Here is a 19,603-nt window from a genome sequence, read left to right on the forward strand (position 1 = left end):
ATTCTGAACAGAGAAGCCAACAGGCAACAAGTCTCAGAAACCCCAGGAGAATCCAGGCAGAATCACGATGAGGACCGCAGCTATAGTACGGATCCTATAGTAAGGCATTACCGCGGCTTCCGCCAAGTGCTCCCTGAGCTATCTGTGTGGCGGGTACTATGAAAGTTTATCCTGGGGGGTGGGGGGGGGGAATGCCACTGCTATTGTATGAAGGAATAAGCTAAGAAGTAGGTTTCATCTCAAGGTTGAAAGAGACCTCCTTCACAGTAACCAGAGATAGTGACCAGATCGATTCTGGGCAATATCTCTGAATATCCTCGTTCCCACTTCACTCTGGCCCAGAAACTGAGCAAACAGATACAGTTTGAAACTGTTGTACCAAGGAAGAGGCCCTACCCCCCTGGCCTGCCTAGAGAAACACTTTACAATCGTCTTTCCGCAAAAGTGGGAAAATGGTGTCTTAGGGTTTCTGCTGCTGGGATGAAACACCATGATCAAAGGCAACCCGGGGAGGAAACCATTTACTCCACTTTACAACTTGTAGTCCGTCATCCAGGGAAGTCAGGGTAGGAACCGGGAGGCAGTAGCCGATGCAGAGGCCATGGAGGAGTGCTACTCACAGGCTTGCTCCTGACAGCCTGTTCAGCCTGATTTGTTATAGCATGTAGGACCGAGAGGCCAGGGCTGGCACAGGCACAGTGGTCTGGGCCCTCCCCCATCAATCACTAATCAAGAAAATGCACCAAAGCTAGATCAAAGGCCAGCCTGGTGGAACATTTGCTCAACTGAGGTTCTCTCTTCCAAAATGACTCTAAGCTTGTGTCAAGGGAACATACAATTGGCCAGTACACGTGGTACAGTAAATGTCACTCATATTCTAGCTATGATGACCTAAGCCACTTCCTATGAATGAAAGTAAATCCAAAAAATGAAAGAATTCAGGCTCTGCCAGACACGCCCCTATTTCTCACTGGCCGACCTGACCAGAGGGTCACAAGCTAATCTATGCCAGAATGGCTTCCTCTCACACTCAAATGGAACTATATTTAAAAGCAACACACAATGGTGAACTTAGTTTTTAATTTTTGGTAGTATATGTGTGTGGGTTCCTCTTTCTTCCCTCTTAAATCAAATCTTTAAGGACGCCAAAAGAAATTTATGTAATAAACATATATGCAAAAAATAGGGCTCCATTGGATGCATTTTCATTTTTTAAAAAACAGGTTCTTACTGTGTGGCTCTGGATGTCCCTAACTTGCTATGTAGAGCAAACTGGTCTCAAACTCAGAGATCCTCCTGCCGCTGCCTCCCTACCTCTTCCTCCGCCAGAATTAAAGATGTGCATTGCCATGCTGTCTTAATTTACATTTCTTAAGAACTCCAAATTCAACAGGTCCTGAGAAAACCAAAGAAAATGGTTCCTCTTCCCCAAAGGCAGTGTGACCATGGGATGAATCTCATCACTGTACCCTGTGCCAGCAGGAGCTAAGCGATTTGTATCCTCCACTGGGCTTGGTTGGATACTTCGGTGACCCCTGCAGCACGGGCCTTTGCTGTCGCCAGCATGCCTCTCACACACATCCTCCCTGACAGGCTCGTCAGCTCCCACTGCTGCGCGCCAAGCCTCAACTCTGGCACTTTCCCCTGGGGAGACCTTTCCTGGTCTCCACGCTTAACCCCTGAACTCAGCCTAATCCATCAGCTGCCCCAAAGGAGCAGTGACAAAGACAAGCAGCCAGTCTGTCCATGTTCAGAGCTCAGACAGCAAGCCATGCGCAGGCTGCAGGCCATGCGCAGGCTGCAGGCCATGCACAGGCTGCAGGCCATCCATCCGCAGGCTGCAGGCCATCCGCAGGCTGCTTTCCAAACGCTTGCCAATGCCGCCACTTCTGGACTTATTCATGCTTTTACTGCTGTGGAGCCAGGTGGCTGGGGGCACAGGAATGCTATGCTTGAAAACATCGATTAGATTGTTCAATGCTATAGCCAGGTTTTAGAAAATATCCCCCAGGACTCTTGTTGGGAGTTCCCAAAACTGGGTACAGTTGGCATCGGGGACCTGGGCTTCCCCAGGACTTCAAAGATAGCTTTACAGCCCACTCTCAGGCACATGAAGGACAGTTTAGCAATCACATTTCTAGATGTGAATGAAATGCCTAGCCTTGCAATGGACTTCTGAAAAGAACCTCACCTCATAACCAAACTGCAGCTCATCAGAGGTCAGCATGATGATGTCATCATCGATGGCCAGGACAGCCTCCGTCTCAATTTCATCATAAGGGAAGAAACGATTACTCAGCTTGTTTTCTGCAGTCCTCACAACTTTCAAGGGAACACGGATTTTGGGCCAGAGGGATTCTGGAAGAAGAATAAAAGGACATCTTTTACTACTCACCTAGCTCTGTGAGGAGTCAGAGCATCCTGTCCTATCTCAGGGAGGGGTAGCTTCTTCCACCAGGGACTCTCAAGTGCAGAGGTACCAGCTGCGTGAGGGGAGGCTCCCACCAATGCACCACCCTCCTCAAACCTTTACGACCTCAATTGGCTCCAATTCCCAACTGGGGCTACAAGGACAAAGAGTCCAAGGCACTAGTCTCAGGACCTTCCCACCTGAGCTTCCCCTCTCCTGGCAGACACTCTGCATAGTGCTTTTCCACCAGTGCACTCGGCTCAAACACCGCCCGGAAGTGTGCTAGGAAACTCGGCTCCTGATGAGGGTGCCTGCGTCCCCCCGGCAACCATGGCCAGCCAGTGGCAGACGGAACTCACCCCGTGGAGCACAGCACATGGGCGGAGTGTTGCTTTCCTAACTCAGCACTTTACCCTCTCTCCTTGACTTACCAGGTTTGGTTGCTCAGCACGACCAATTTATAGAGCAAGTATCAGCTTTCTAGGCCTGCTTATGTGGGGTTTCCTCGTGTACAGAAGAACTACAACCCGTGACTCTCTTTGTCCTGCCCTCACTTCACTGAGCAGTGACTGGAGCAATATAATGGTAAGGTCACTGCTGTAAATTCTGCACTTAGCAAAGCACGGAGTCAACGCTTTGTTGGGGGGTATGGTACCAACATCCACGGACCCCAGGCTCTTCACACATTTGTTAAGTGAGAACAGGAAAGCTAAGCGTGCTGCTTCCCAGAGTCCACCATGCAATCCTGGGAAGATCTAGTCTCAGCTACTCCTAAGTCACCGAACTGAAGCAGCAGCAAGGCAGGAAAGTCAGAGGGAAAAGCTGGTCCGACAAAATGCTGAGCATCTGAGCTCTGCCGAATATAACAGAACAGAATAATACAAACACGTAACACATTGCTGGGGTGCTCCCAGGGGTCTCAAAAAGGGCCCATATGACAGAGAGGCATTAAGTTAGACATCCCCAATTTTAAATAAGCCTGTGGCACAGAGCATAAAATGGCCAACTCCAAAAAAGTATGTTTACAAATGGCACATTGTCAGTAAGCATTTGGGGGTAAACGTGTGGGCAAATGGGAATTCTGCCTTTTCTATTAGTTTTTGTTTGTTTGTTTTTGTTTTTGTTTTTGCCTCTTGGCTTTCTTATGTATTTCGTGGATGCGTGTGTGTGTGTGTGTGTGTGTGTGTGTGTGTGTGTGTGTGTGCGCGTGTGTGCGTGCGTGCGTGCGTGCGTGCGTGTGTGTGTGTGTGTGTGTGTGTGTGTGTGTGTGTGTATACACATCACACTGAATGTATGGGATTGAACTGGCTGCCTGGTGTGTGCAGATGGGCTTCTTTCCACTGAACAACCTTGCCAGCTTTCTGTGAGATCTTGAGGAAGTCCCTTCCCAGGAGCCAGCAGAGCAGGGGACTTTATTGCTCAGTGGGCATAGCTAGACCTCTCAGAGATGTGGCATCATCCAGTACACCTGATGACCTTCCACAGGTCAGAGACTACTGTCAAAGCAGTGTCCACACAACTCTGAGAGGTGGTTAACTTGTCCAGTAGTACACAGATAAGAAACAATAAGACTAGTATTTAAGTCTGGTGAGTAGCAAAGACCACATACGACCTGGGCCATAGTCCACTGCAGTGTGAGAGTTCTGTTTCTCTAAACCTGGGATAAATCTCTGAAGGTCCAAAAATCATCCTGACTCTTGTTTGTATCGGATTCCCTACTTAAGACAAATAAAATCCCTGTCACAAAGCTACTAAATCTCAGATCACTGTAACCCTGAAGAAACACCTTCAACAAAGAAGGTGATCTAGCCTTAGCTACTAGACCAAAAGGCTTTCAAACATTTTGGCCTCAGAATTGTTTTACGTTTTTTAAAAGTATCAAGAACCCCTTAAGGAGTCTGATTTACATGGACTATACATACATATGTACATATTTATACAAACACATATTCACTATTCACTATGCTATAAATTAAATCAGGAAACTGTAAAACGCATGCACACAAGCCATTAGCTGGCAGAGCAGCAATGTCATGCGGGCTGTGGAAAACCCTGCCATCCACTGTAAGAAAGGAGAGCTGGGAAAGGAGAGGATAACTCCACACTACTAGGAAAACAGTTTCACCCTCTCAACTCCTCGAGGACCCCAGGGACGCGTAGGGTGCCTGACTCACACACTGAGAATGGCTGTGCCGGATTCCTGTTCACATTTGGGTACCACACTGTACAACAGGAATAACAAGCCTCGCCAGCATTTTGGAGTCTGGAAGACGGCATGGGCTTCCGGATCCAGGGTTTATAGAACATACATGCTTCAAGAAATGATTTGCCACTTAGGTTTCTGCCTCAGAGCTTCAGATTCATTATTGTGCCCTGCTCTGTGACACCAGGGCTGGGTCCCGTGAACGCACTGGCAGGATGTTATGCTCTATCAGGAGAGGGGACTGGAGCTAGTAGTATTGCAGGAAGGAGGCTTCACTGGTTCTGATGTGCCTCTTTGACTTCTTGATCCTGAAGTAGTCTACAAGTGGGCAGCAAGTGTGAGTGGCAGGCCCAGGGATCGAGTGGCAGACCTAAGGAGCGTCTCCCAGCTTCTGGGGATGCCCAGCTATAGTTTAGCCAAGGCTCTCCACAGGGATGGCTTCGAGTGGATCCCACTGAAGCCCTGGCCAGTTTTCCAGCAAGTTCAGTATCAATACCTGGCAGCTTCCCGGTCAGTCCTTCTGATGCCACCCTAGTCTGTGGCACCTCAGCAAGCTTCATCAACCAGTGGGCCACAGCCCTACACTCCTGAGCAGACTCGATCTCAGACCCAGCGAGACACTGGGTTTCCCAAATCCCCCCCGCCCCCCGTGATCTTCCTTCCTATCTTCCTTCCTTCTTCTTTCTCTCTTTTTTTTCTTTCTTTCATTTTTAAAAATTATTTATTTCTATTTTATGTACATTGGTGTTTTGCCATGGGTGTCGGGTCCCCTGGAACTGGAGTTACAGACAGGTGTGAGCTGCCATGTGGTCGCTGGAAATTGAGTCCAGATCCTCTGGAAGAGCAGTTGGTGATCTTAACCACTGACCCATCTCTCCAGCCCCTTTCTTTTTTTCTTTTTTTGACAGTGGGGATGAATGAATGAGTGAATTTAGCAGCACAGTGCCTGGCGGACAGCAGGCCCTCACCCACTGGTAGCTACACTTTCCCATGGAAGTCTCGGTGTATTAGCGAGACAAAGCACTTCTCCTAGTCCCAGTTCGTGGCAGCAAGGTGGTTCATTTTAGATTTAACACCTACCCTGACCATCCAGTGGCACAGTCACAGCTCAGGCTTCTGTTTGTGCTTTGAGACACGGTTACCATGGAGCCAAAGCTGGTCTCAAACTTGTGATGCCCCTGCCTCCGACTCTTGAGTGCTAAGATTATGCTCCTGGCTCACTGTGCCCACTTCTGTGGAGAAGCCCTGCTACAGGACTGAAAACGCCCCACAGACTAATGAAACTGAAGACGTGGAACTTTGGCCCTGTTAATTCCACAAGGCAACAAACAGCTCCATTTTCTCTGCACAGGAAAGCGGCTAGCTGCTACCGCTAAGTGGAAACACACCTCTGCGCAGGGTGGAATCTGGACTTTCACTTGGGGAGTGTGTTCAGCTTGTTCACCCCACAGGCATTTCCACATTCTTTACCTATATATATCCAAAGAATCACTGGAGACGATGTCCATAAAGAGCTAACTTGCCCCTGTAAAGTCTTTGATGGGGAAGTTTTAGAGAGTGATGAAAGCCAAGGAGGATGATATGGGGTACAGATGGAGGCTCAGAATGAGTCACGGCTCTTCAACGCACACGACCACTTTCCCCGGTTCTGGGTGGAATCTGGGTAGCCAGTTCAGCTTTGACCAAAGGAGCCTCTACTTAAATGATGCATTGCCATCCCAAGGCAGGGCGGAAGGGAATTCTGCCCTCTCTTTACCTGTTCTGGAGAAGGGCTGTCCTAACTTCAGGCTCTGGCACTCCTGCTGGGCAGACAGACTGGAGTGCAGGAGCAGAGCCCTGAACACAGGCGACCTGTGTGTGATTTAAACCCTAGAAAGTCTGTGTTGAAAAACATTAGGACAGGTAGAAGAGGAAGAATGGAGCCTTAGGGCACACAGGAGAGAGGCCAGTGCTTCCAAAACAGCTCTCTCTCTCTCTCTCTCTCTCTCTCTCTCTCTCTCTCTCTCTCTCTCTCTCTCTCTCTCTCTCTCTCAGTCTCTGACTTGGATCTAGCTCTTCTACATAATTCCAGGTTGGAGAACTGAAAAGGCTGGACCAGACTGGCAGGCTTAGTGCAAGGGACCTGTCCCTTCACATCCAATGACCCAAGCTCACTACCACCTCTGCCACATGCAGCTTTGTGATTTAGGCAAATTACCAATCCGGCCTTCATTTTTCTTGTTTTTGTAAGATGAGGATGAGAGCAGCTTCCGCACAGGCTGTGATGAGACACTGGAGAGGGCACATGGGACACACTCTGCGCAGTCCCCACTTAGGACATGAGTGGCACTGGGCAGCAGGCCTTATGGGCACCATGACACCGTCATCTTCACAGACAGATTCTTATGAAGCCCTGCAAACTCTGACTCTCTGCTAACTGGAAGGTCAGACAGATGGACATGGGGATGACCCTGTTGAAGCAGGAGGTCACAATGTCACAGTAAGAAATCTCCAGGTCTAGTCCATGGCTCAGCCTGCACGGGGTCTCCTTTCCTTATTCCCTTACATTCTAAATGGAGCAGCACACCCGTGGATGCAGTGGCTAATCCCGTGACTGTAGCAGGCAGGTCAGAAATGTCACCTATTCATTCACTGTAACCAGAAGGGTATGATTTATGGGGGAAACCACCCCCCAATTTGTGAAAACAAAGAATGGAGCCAGGCACCCTGTTAAGCCCATCAAATGGACTCTACTCCAGCCCAAAGAAGAGAGAGATCCCCTGTCCATGGTTAACCCATGGGGTTTTGCCCACACTAAGCATCAGGAGAGGTGTAAACAAAGGGAATGTCTCTGCAACAAGGGCAAAGGTATGCAGCGTTGGGCGTGGCTGAAGCAAGCCCTGAACTGGCCACTGAAGAAGGGCTCCTTTGAATAGTACTTCCCTAAGACCTGACATCCCCATCCCAAAGCTGAGATCAATTAAGGGAGCTATTGACCCTATTTCCTGCTGCTCCTTCTGAGCTAGCCATCCTGACATGCACAGCTATCCTCACCCTGCCCACTAAGGACTGTAATGGTCACAATATGAATTGGGGGTGGAGGGCAGCTGCTCCTGACATTAATTCAAACTTGAAATTGACTAAGACTAATGGTTGAATTTCTGAGAAGAATTATGTTGGAATTTTGATGGGAATTGCAATGAATCTGTGGATTGATTCTGGTAGTGTGGTGGCTCCCATATGTTCCTGTGTTTGAACTCTTGATGTCCAGTTGGTGGAACTGTTTGGGAAGGATGAGAAAGTGTGAACTCGTGGAAGGAAGTGTGTCACTGGGGGTGGACTGTGAAGCTTCAAAACCCCATACCATTCTAGTTGTCTCCCTTTCTGCCATATAGTTATCTCAACATGTAAGCTCTTAGCTACTGCTCAAGCGCAATGCCTGCTTGCCTGCTGCCACGCTCTCTGCCATGATGGTCATGAACTCTACCCTAACCCCCCGGAACCATGAGCCCCAAATTAAATGCTTCCTTTTATAAGTTGCCTTGGCCATGGTGTCTCTTTATAGCAATAAAAAGGTAACTAAGACGTAGGATGGCCATTTTCACAATATTAATCCTATTAGTCTATGAGCACAGGAGATTTTTCCATCTTCCGGTGTCTTCTTCAATTCTTTCTTCAGCGTCTTAAAATTTCTATTTTACATGTTTTCTACTGGCTTGGTTAGAGCTATCCCAGATAGTTTTTAGATGTTGTTTATCTAGAAGCTTTACCTGTACTAACTAGTGTTCACTGTACCGGGAAGTACTCTGCACACTACTAGAGGAGAAAGGTACTCAGCAATGTCACCCAGCCATAAACTCTACAACCTACAACAGTGACCTGCCTGCAAGAGACCATGGCACAACAGTGGCATAAATGTGGTGGGAGTGACCAGCTGCTTTCTGATGGGCTTGAAGATCCCCTCGATGAGGTGGAATCCGTATCTGACACTGCTAAGCTAGCCAAGAACCTGAGACTAGATAAGACATAGGTCAAGGGGAAAACCACATACTACTATCCTGTTAAAGGAATATAGCAATAAAATGTCTCCAAGTGACATACTGCTACACTGATAAATCAGTGCCTCGCTCAGCCCTCATCAGAGAAGCTTCTTTTTGCAGCAGATGGTAACTAATACCCACAACTAAGACCCACAACTGGACAACATGTAGAAAATGAAAGACTTCAGAGTACTCCATCCTCCATGGGATTCTTCCTCAAAGCCCTCCCCTCAAGGTTCAGAGATCCCTGTGGAAGAGGAGGGAGAAAGACTGTGACAAAGGTGATGGATGACTCCAAGGAAACACTGTCTTCCGGACACAACAGGACTCATGCACATCTGAACTCACAGAGACTGTGGCAGCAGCATGCACAGGGCCTGTATAGGTTCAAACCAGACAGGATCCCATCACTGAGAGGGAGAAGTGGAGATAGGCTCCCACTCTAACCAAGAGGCTATCTGCAACTGATGCCCACTGGCAAAGGAAAAAAATAGTTTTCTTCAGTGGAGTCTCACTGGGTATATAGACTGTACTCAGGGCAGGCCCCATTCCCAGGGATATCTGGACAACACAAAGCAAACTCAATGGCATTCTTGTAGATCTTTCGTCTCATTTTATTTTGTTTCAGCACTTTTTGTCTTACTGGTCTTTTGGTTTTTTATCTTGACTTCTGTTTCTGTGGGTTTGTGTGTGTGTGTGTGTGTGTGTGTGTGTGTGTGTTTCTTGTGTTGTTGTTGTTGTTTGTTTTGGTTTTTGTTTTAAAGAGAAAGAGAGAAAGAAGGAACATACATTTGGCTGGGTAGGGAGACAGGGAGGATCTGGGAAGAACTGGGGAAGGAGAAAAACAAGATCAAAATATATCCTATAGAAATCTGTTTTTTTTTTTTTAAGTTATCAAACAAACAAAAACCCTAAAGGTTGAATTACACCTAGCCAAAACGTGCATGGCTAAGCAAATATTCTCTATATCCATCAAGTTTAGAGCTGAAGAGCTGGGAAAGAGGAGGGTGGTGGTTTTTTTCTTTTGACACACCTCAAAATGATGTGCCGAAAACTCATTGGGAATTCTATTGCCTAGCCTACATATTTATTTAAACTTTAAACCTAGCAATTTAGACTTAACTGTAACCCAAAGTTGAAAGTATCTGATTGAATTGGAAAAACGAAAAAAAAAAAAATTGGGAAGGAGTAGATTGCTGTCTTCGCTAATCCACCCAGCAGCAGACACGCTAACCACAATATTTATCTTAGCAAATGGAGAGAAAGTGAAAAACATCACATTCACCTCTAAGATTCAAAGCCTTAAGCTTGTCTGTTTCTTCTTCTTTTTTTTAACACGTAGATGAAAAATCTGATGCCTGAACTGACACAAAGACCACAGTTGACAGCCCCACTTACCAACTGAACAAACACCCTATGGGAGATTAGACGTGGCCATGTTCTCCCTGAACAACCACATGGTCGAAGCCAGAGCCCTGACCTAAAACTATCCACAAAAACAGCCAGTCCAGCTGACACACACCACAAACTAGGACTCACCAGGCTCTTTCCTCCTTAGAACCAAAGTATTCAAAAATTAAACTAAACCCATGGTCATAATATTAACCACCATATTTTAGTATGGTCTACCAAAAATTAACAGGGCTACCCTGCTCCAAAGGCAGTGCCGAGGCTGGAACAGCCTCTTCTTTCATACCTGCCCCCAGGGAAGTGACTCAGACCCACAGCTCGTCAAAGTGGCTACAAGGAGACGTCTCTCTGGCAGGCTTTATGTTCTATGTTGTTTTTTACTGACAGATGACAACTGTGTGTGCTTATGGGGCACAGAGTGATAGCTCAATACATATTTGGCCAGTGGAAAGATCCAATCAGTCACTGGCATCTCTATCACCAGCCAGGAGAGTCTGTACTTGGCCTTGTGGGTAGGACGGAAGGATGGGGCTGGGTGGCCATCCTTTAAGAGACAGGAGCAAATACATGCACATGAATTCAGAGTGAAAGGGGTATCTTCCTTCTTAAAGCAGGAGGTCCTCTGTAAGTGAAGAGGAGGACAGTTAGCAATGCAGGACCTGGACCCCCAGTTCACTTCTTTGGGGAAAGGCAGCTACAACTCACAAAGCCAAGGGTCCCAGAGATGCTCTCTCTAATCCCTGCCCTCATCTTTTAAATTTTCTTTTATGGTTCCCTTCCCTAGTCATCCTTGTCCTTCCATCTTAGATTATGTCAATACCTTCTTACCTCATACACCCTTTCTTCTCCATCATCATCTGCAGCATCACCACCACCACCATTATCACCATCATCATCCCACCCCATCACCACCACCACCACCACCACCATTACCACCATCATCACCACCACCACTAATCATCATCACTGTCATCACCATCACCACCACCATCATCATCATCATCACCATTACCACCATCATCATCACCCCCACCACCACCACTAATCATCATCACTGTCATCACCATCACCACCACCACCACCACCACCATCATCATCATCATCATCATCATCATCATCATCATCATCATCACTGAGGATAGGATTTTAGTAGTGCTCCACCACATCTAGCATTCCTTTCTTATTAAAAATCAGCCAAACTAAACAGGCATTCTGAAAACTGGTCATGTTATACTAACAAGGTTAAAACAAACAAACAAACAAAAAAAAAACAGAAAGAAAGAAAAAAAGCTGGGCGGTGGTGGTGCATGCCTTTAATCCCAGCACTCAGGAGGCAGAAGCAGGCAGATCTTTGTGAGTTTGAGGCCAGCCTGGTCTACAGAGCGAGTTCCAGGAAAGGCACCAAAACAACACAGAGAAACTCTGTCTCAAAAAACCAAAAACAAACAAACAAACAAACAAAAAAAACCAAAAAACCCCACCTGGCATAATAAAAAAGCAGCTATGCCTTTGTACATCACATAGGGCTATTATTTAAAAGAGCTATTTAGTGGGCCAGGGAGATGGCTCAGAAAGTAAAAGCCCTTTTTAAACAACAAGACCACCTGAGTTTGATCCCAGGAATTCATGTGAAAATGGTATTTGAGTTGGTGAGACGGGCAGTCAGTAAAGGCGCTCGTCACCTGGACGGTCAGTCAGTAAAGGTGCTCGTCACCTGGACGGTCAGTCAGTAAAGGTGCTCGTCACCTGGACGGTCAGTCAGTAAAGGTGCTCGTCACCAGCCTCACCATTTGAGCTGGGTCTTCCAGACCCACAGGGTAGAAGGACACAGTCCTGCCAGTTATGTTCTGACCTCCACACACATGCCATGGCAGATAGACAGACAGACAGACAGACAGACAGACAGACACACACACACACACACACACACACACACACACACACACTAAAGTTGTCCTCAGACCTCTACATGAGTGCTGTGGCACACATGTTACCTGCATACACATACGTTATCATAACACACACAATAAATCAAGTTTAAAAAAATTAAAAAGCTATTTTACTCAAATTGTGGCTCCTCAAACCTAAAAAGAGCACGTGACTCTTTCAGAGACTAAACATGCCACGAAGTACATTTTTTAAAAATCGCCTGAGTCTGCGGCTCTGAGTGACTGTTTCTGTCTGGAAGTTTGTCCAGAAAATTCTGAGTTGCCTCAGAGAGAGAAACAGGCTGTCTCCCAGCCCGGACTCTCTATCTACTACTGGTGGTTTCCAGGGCTAGCCATTGTGACTTCAGTGTAAGCAGTTAAAGGGACTGGCCATAAAAAGCACAGATACTACTGTCAGGCAATAAACTAGACCTTATCGGTGACAGTGGTGCACATTACAAACTTCAAACTCATTCCTTGCTCTAATCCATCAGAAACTTCCTGGCTTTAATAGGCTCTAAATGGCAGGAGCTTTGAAGTCCTGGGATTAGGGTCAGGAACAGACAGGCTGAATGAGAGGCTAAATGCAGGTGGGAAGAACTCCTGTGCGTCCCGAATTAAAAACAAATCCAATTAATCAAACAGGCCTCAACCCGGGCTGCTGCGGCAGACGACAGGGATGGCCAAGGCAGGGGACAAAGTGACGCACAACTGGCCAGTTCCTGTGAGAATCCACTTTGGGCTGCAAGGCTCCAAGGGCTGGGCAGCTGACCTCCCAACCAGAACAGGAGCTATCTTTCTGTTTTGTTTTGTTTTCTTGAAGGAGGGCTCAATATCAGAACAGAGATAAGGGAGCAGAAAACTAATGCCCTTTAAACTGAGTTTTCATGTAAACAAATCGGCTGGGATGGCAGAGGGAAGCTGAGGCCTGTTTTCCCAAGGCGGACAGCCTTTGATCCCCTTGACTCCTAAGCTCTCTAACGCTTGTGGCTCAGAGCATGCCAGGGCGCCGAGTTCACTGGGCCACCCTAGAATACTGCGGGTGAAATGCCTCAGAAGAGCAGGGTCAGGTTGCCTGAGCCTGGCAGTGTTGTTGGCAGAGGACAGGAGCATGTATCCACCCAAAGCCAGTGCAGCTAAAGGGTGCGGGGAAGCCCTAAATGGGCCTTTCCCAAGCACGGTACCTCTTCATTCTTCTTACCTTCTGGGGGATTTTTATTCTGATTGTTCCAGACCACCAGCAGCTTGGACAGACTGGGCACCTTGGACACCTCGGTGATGACCCGGAAGAGGCTCTCTACACGGTCGTAGGTGAGGACGATGGCGGTGAAGCCTTGTGACTGTGGTGGGATCAGCGGGAGGAAGAGAGGGTTGCTCACACTCGTCCACTTCTGCAAGAGGACAGGAAGGTGTGGATCAGAGAGGCTACGGCAATACCAGTAAGAGCTAAGCCACTGTTCAAGCGTCCCCTCCACACCGTCTGACGTCACCGAAAAGGGCACAGAACACCTGAGCTGAGAAGACATGTCCACACAGCAGATTTAAAGCATACATCTACCCCCATTCCCTCCCCAAGCCACTGAGGTGGCAGTTGATGACTAGAAAAGAATATGACTCTATAATGGCAGGGAGCTGGAAGAAGAGCTGAAAGGCTGAGCGGACTGGAGCGGGCCACAGGGCGGAGTCGGGATGCCCACCTGTACCAGCCAGGGGTATGCTTGTGAGGGGAAGCCCAGCGCTCAGGACTCGAACTCTGTGTAGAGGTGCTGAAAGCCAGGCTGGTTAAAAAGCTGTGTCAGGAAGTCAGACTCCAGGTCACACACACACACACCCCCCCTTTCGCCCACTCGGCCAGGTTGATTCCTGGTGGAAATGGACGGGATCTCCAGACAGGCACACAGGCATGGGCGGCAAACTCAGTATAAAACTCCATTGTCAGCGAGGAGCCCTGCAGCTGCCTTCCCTGCCCCGTCCCCAGCCATGTGGCTGGCTGTCTTGGCACCTCCAGCTCCCAGGGAAGCCCTCAGGCAGTACTCGGTCCACAAAGACCTTCTGATCAGCTTTTAGCGGCTCCCTCTTCATCACAAACAGATTCTAGACTCACAGACAGCTCAAGAACATCTTCAGCAGCAGTGGCACAGACCGAAGAAGTAGACAAAGCTCAGAGCAGACAGACAATGGATGCACAGAACCAAGTTAAGACAACAAATGATATCCCCAGGGAGAGAAGAGCTTTCACCCATGAAACGGCGACTTTTATTTTAAAATATCTATCAAACATTGGAAAGAACTCTTGGATATTAAAAACCATAAGAGATTTGTGTGTGTGTGTGTGTGTGTGTGTGTGTGTGTGTGTGTGTGTGTGTGTGTGTAAGGGTGAGATTTCTAAGCTAAAAGATGGTAAAATATTCCAAGCCAATAAAAAAAAAAAAAAAAGGAAAAATAAGACAGAAAAGAAGAAAAAAAGCAGGATGATCCAACATCCATTTAATAGGCTGTGCGGGTGGGAGGGGGAATAAAAACTCCAAACCACAGAATATGAAAAAAAATGAATCTATCAGAGAAATTAAGCATGGTCTCAGTACATGATGGGAGAGGCAAAAGCTTCAGACTGCAATGGACCAAGAAAGAACAAACACGGGGGCATATAAAATAGAGAGAGAAAGAAATAAAACGACAAAACAATGAAGCAAGCACCGTTTCTGCACGGAGGAAGCAGGGACACTCTCGGCAAAGGTGAAGAGTTCTGAACAGGAATTCACTAGACAAGTCATAAAATCTCTCCGTAAATTAGAAATTTGGTCAAAATAGAGTTTTGAATGTAAGAGGAAAAGGTAATAAAATACAATCTTTTACCTACCATTAGAATGTTCAATAGTTTAAACAGAACAACAGAAGTGAGGATTCTGTTCTGCTAATGACAGATAAGAAACTATTATTAAAACGATCTTATACATTTTCAGAGCTTCCTTGGAAAGAATCCATGTTCTCTACATCCCACCCATTTCAAGAATACAGCAAGGCCTACAGAGATGGCTCTGTAGGTAAGATGCTGTGCAGGCATGAGGACACCCCTGGAATCTACGCAAAAAAGCTGGGCACACGCATGCGCACCTGTAGGCTCAGTGCTGTGGGGAACTGAGACTGAAGGACCCCTGGGGCTTGCCAGGTACCTACGACAGCTAAAAAGGAGAGCCCAGGCTCAGTGAGACACCCTGTCCCAGGGCCATAAGACAGAGTGGAGATAAAGACACACACATACACACACACACACACACACGCACACACACAACACACACACACACACACACACGCACGCGCCTCTGACACCCTCATCTGGCTTCTGTATTTGAAAATAGGTATGTGCACCCCATTCTCCTTCTCACCCCTATGTGCACACACATACACAGAATACAATGGTTCTTGTATATTACATTATTAAAAACAAACTATGATAAAATATGCAACATTTCCCACCTAAGTGACTTGTAAGTATACAATCAGTGTTATTAACTAGACCCACAATCGTATGTTAGCATGTTAACAGCCCAGAACAGCAGTTTCCATCGGGAGGAGAATGTGGAAAGTCCCATCTGCCATGCTGGCTGCCCTAAACTTCCCTACAGCCCTTAGACTCTGGATTCCCGAGGTGCCCTATCAATCTCATCTATGCCACTGATGGACACCCATCACCACATGTGATAACAGCTGTCTGCCAGATGTGACAGTGCGGGTTAGGAAATGTACACAAACACATGGAGTACACATGGGACGGGGACTCAGAGAGTCTGAATGGGATTCCTGCAGCCCTAATATGACCAGGATATTAAAGCCTATATAGCCAGAGATGGCCATGATTAGACTTCACAGCTGAGAGAGCCATGACATCATACTGACTGTGAGCTGCAGTCTGAGGACAGTGGCTGATGCTAAGAATCCAAACTCTAGATAATCTTGCTACCTCTGCCTCTCAAGTCTCATCCTTCATCTTGTCCTGACTTCTATGGAACTGAAAAGTTAGCAGGTGGCCTTATTCTTAAGTCACAGGTACTCCTCCAGAACCACTCAGGTATTCTCTGACATTACCATCCCTACTCATATGCCCAGAAATTATAAGCCTTAAGGTCCACTTGAAAAACACAGTTTGAAATGGAGAAGAAAAAGGGGGTGATGCTCTTTAAAAGAAGCATGTAAGACCACTTAATGTGCAGAACTAGGCAAGACTCACTGAGCAGCACCTAAGTGCCATGCACAAGGTTTCACATCCCTTAGCTCATTTGAAACTCAAAACACCAAGACAGGGTTGTTCTCATCACAGGTAATGGATGTTCAGGGCTAGAGACCACACATTGTGTTCAAGAGCTAACCTGTCAGTGATGGAACCTAAACAGCCCAGGTATCTTGACTCTGGGACACCAGCCCCTCCCACTTTCTACAAACACACTCAGCTGGGTAGGACTTTAGGAAGTGGAGGGGAAAGGGATGCCAGCGTTTGCTATATATCTACCCCCTCACTAAGACAGAAGTCCTGAAAATGCTTGATCCCTGTTATCAATTCTGGGCCAATAAATGAGACTCTCTCCCCAAGAACCTTGACTGCAGAAAGTACATACAAAAACACACCACACATAACAACCCTGAGACAAAGTGGTCACATAAATTTACAAAGGTAAATATGCCACAGACGCAGAAGGAAAAACGATTAGAACCACAAAACAAGGTCTGTGCTGTGGGAGGAGGGAGGAGAATGCCAACGCACTTGGACGCCTGCACAGCATGGAGAGAAGGAGGCCCAGAGACATGCAAAGCCAGCTTCAGAGGGTAGGTGCCCTGGACTAAACCCAGGCTCCCCGAGGGCACCTGGCTCTGATTTCAAGGTGCTGCCAGGAAAAGGAGCCCTCTCTGGTGAGGTGACAGGTTTCGTCCCGGGTGTCTTTAGGAAGTGGTGGTCACGGAAGGGAAGGAGAAAAGGGGCAGTTTGCTGGGAAGAACTGCCATTTCCCATACTGCTGGCCTGTGTCCCAAACAGGGCTGGAGCACCGGCGGCGAGGCAGCACATGGGGGGCAGATGGAAAGGAGCTTAGCGGACTGAAATCTCGCCAGCCCTTTCCTGGAACTCCGGAGACTGAGATGAGCAAGGAGGCACATGTGAGCTCCAGATCCATCAGAGACAGACACCACTCCACTGTGGACACACGGCCAGGGCTCACTCAGTGACTCCTAGGGTGAGTCAGCGCATTTGGAGTGAGTCTGGGACTCCGAAGGCCTCCACCTGCCTAGGCTTTCTCTTTCCTAAGAGCTGTGCAACTTGGGCAAAGTATTTCATGTCTTCTGTGCCTCAGTTTCTCTATTAAGTCCTCATGACATTGCTGTTACCTTTCTAGGAGGTGGTACTTGGCACAAAAGAGGGGCATACAGTCCTGGGCATCCACAGACCCTGGGGAGGTGAAGTCAATTGCTGATCTTGCAGAGCTGTTCTTTACATGTCTCCAAAGAGGGGCAGTCTAAGCAACCTCGGGTCTCTCTCAGCACTGAATCTATGTGAAATCACCCCTCCTCTCCAGCATCCCCAGCATTCCCCAATGTCCTGCTTTGCCTGAATTCTACCCCGGCTACTCCTCCAAATATACTATTTTTATTTCCATGATTTGTTCTTTCCCTTCTGAGCCTCTGTTTTAACCACACCGAAGGCTCTGTGAGGGCAGGAGATCCAGTGCCTGTGACAGTGTCTGGTGCTATTAAAAAAGCTGGAGAACAGAAGACTCAGAGCCGATGACCCAGGCCCCACTCCATTTGTCCTCTATGCAGAGACAGGAAGCCCGGGTTTTAAAATAGTTTCTGACTTGATTAATTCATCTTAGAAGTACTTTCCAAGAATCTCACCATGTTCAGAATAGGATTTTATTGTAATATTTAAATGAAGCAGAAGCCTTGGCATTGATTAGTGTTATGACATAAAACATATTTCTGTTAGCAGCTGTTTCCTCATCCTTAAGAATGGGACAGTGACAGTACCTATTTCCCTGCGGAATGATATTTAAATGAGATTGTGTATGCCAACACTTAAGACAGAATACATGGCTATTAGTTGAAAGCAAACACGAAACATACACTGATCCTCCCACTGTGTGTTTTTGTCTGCTACAGTGAGTTGGCAATGCAGAAACTATTCCTACCAGTGTTGCTTCAGGAACAAATTCCTTATGTCTACATTTCCTAATCATATTCTTCAAGCCTAGATCAGGGTTCAAGATGCAAAGATGAACACATTCCTCACTCGGTGGGAAAGACAGCAGGGTGGAGTGATAAATCACAGCAGGCAGGATCACAGGGTACCAAACAGGGTTCCACCTCAGCAAGCAGAGATCCAACCACACCCCCTTCCCCTGGGGAGGGAGGCTGCAGGAGGGACAGGCAGGGGAGGATCCAACTGCAGAGCTTGTGCTGCAGACAGGGAGGACCCAGGGTCCTGTGGGATGATGTGTGAAGGGGGAGATCAGATCAGCTGAAGGCACAGAGTGAGAAGGAGAAGCTTCTTACGACAGGTCTTTCAGTCCTACAACTGCCTTATTTAATGCTTCTTTGGGGGCTTTCTTCTCCTGAGTGGTGTTTTCCTGATGACTGAACATGGCTACCTCTAAAGTTCACAGGTAGGGAACCGGGGCAAGCTATAGGCTTCTGCACCAAGTGCCATCCCCTCCTTAAACAGAATCCCATTTGGCTGCGGAGCTCAGGAGCAGGGTGGAGAAAAGGCACCTTTTAATTGGGGCTCATGCCTTCACAGAAGCAGCTCTGTGCTACTGGGGTAAGGTCAACAAACCAAGCCCAGAGAAATATCCCACTGGAGAGGGACATTTCAAAAAATGGCATTTAGTCACCTCTGAAATACCTTTCAGGACCGACCCCTGCTGGCTGGTCACAGAGAGTGTCTACAGTCTGGGACCTCTTGACCCCACTTTCTGCAGGAAATCAGGCAAATTTAAACCTCCATAATTTACTCAAGACTCTGGCTTCTGCCAGGAAAGAGCAAACAATGCTGGCAATTAACCCTGGTGGCTGATTAAGTCTCCACTATGGCAAGATGTGCCCAGCAGTGGGGACAGGAAAGAAGGCAAAGCCATCCTGACTTAGGACGGTAGGCACCAAGGCAATTTCCAAACCTATAATCTCACAAGAAACTGCTCACTCAGACATATTAGGAGATGGGTGAAGAAGAAGGTGTTATTTTAACAAAGCGCTGGCTTTGGCCAAAATGCCTGGCTCTTCTCTCACCCATCCTTCCACTCTGCTTGTCTCACCCCTACAATGGATATTTGCTATGCAAGTTCCACGAAGAAACTCCCATGACTAAGCTGAAGCCACACTAAAGTAGACTATGATAGCCATGCTGACTGTCCAGTCTCAGTGTCAGCCAGAGGGAAGTGCCTGCCTTCATTTCAGTGGAAGGCTTTAGGCTCCTTCCTAATAGACTCAGGTTTCAGGATGCCTTGCAAGGGAGGCCAAGGGAGACTGAGGTTATTAAAGTCAAGAGCAATCAAATGGTTTCTCCTTCAAAAGACTCAAACTCAGGTGACTAGCTTGCACATGGAGGAAGCTGTCCCAGTCCCTCGGCAGCCCTGTCCTGGAGTTCTTA

At 47.5% G+C, this 19,603-nt stretch overlaps 1 protein-coding gene across 2 annotated transcripts in view; it reads right to left on the reverse strand.

Annotated features, from left to right (window-relative positions):
* Ext2 (exostosin glycosyltransferase 2) overlaps positions 1 to 19,603 on the reverse strand; it is a 149,683-nt gene that overhangs the window by 44,343 nt on the left and 85,737 nt on the right. For both annotated transcript variants that reach the window (XM_076570120.1, XM_006995920.4), the window contains 2 exons: positions 13,172 to 13,361; positions 2,192 to 2,358 (listed from right to left, as the gene is read on the reverse strand). In XM_076570120.1, the coding sequence (XP_076426235.1) occupies positions 2,192 to 2,358; positions 13,172 to 13,361 (357 nt within the window). The remainder of the gene's footprint in view (positions 1 to 2,191; positions 2,359 to 13,171; positions 13,362 to 19,603) is intronic.

This window comes from Peromyscus maniculatus, chromosome 4 (genome assembly GCF_049852395.1).
Source record: "Peromyscus maniculatus bairdii isolate BWxNUB_F1_BW_parent chromosome 4, HU_Pman_BW_mat_3.1, whole genome shotgun sequence".
NCBI classification, from domain to species: domain Eukaryota; kingdom Metazoa; phylum Chordata; class Mammalia; order Rodentia; family Cricetidae; genus Peromyscus; species Peromyscus maniculatus.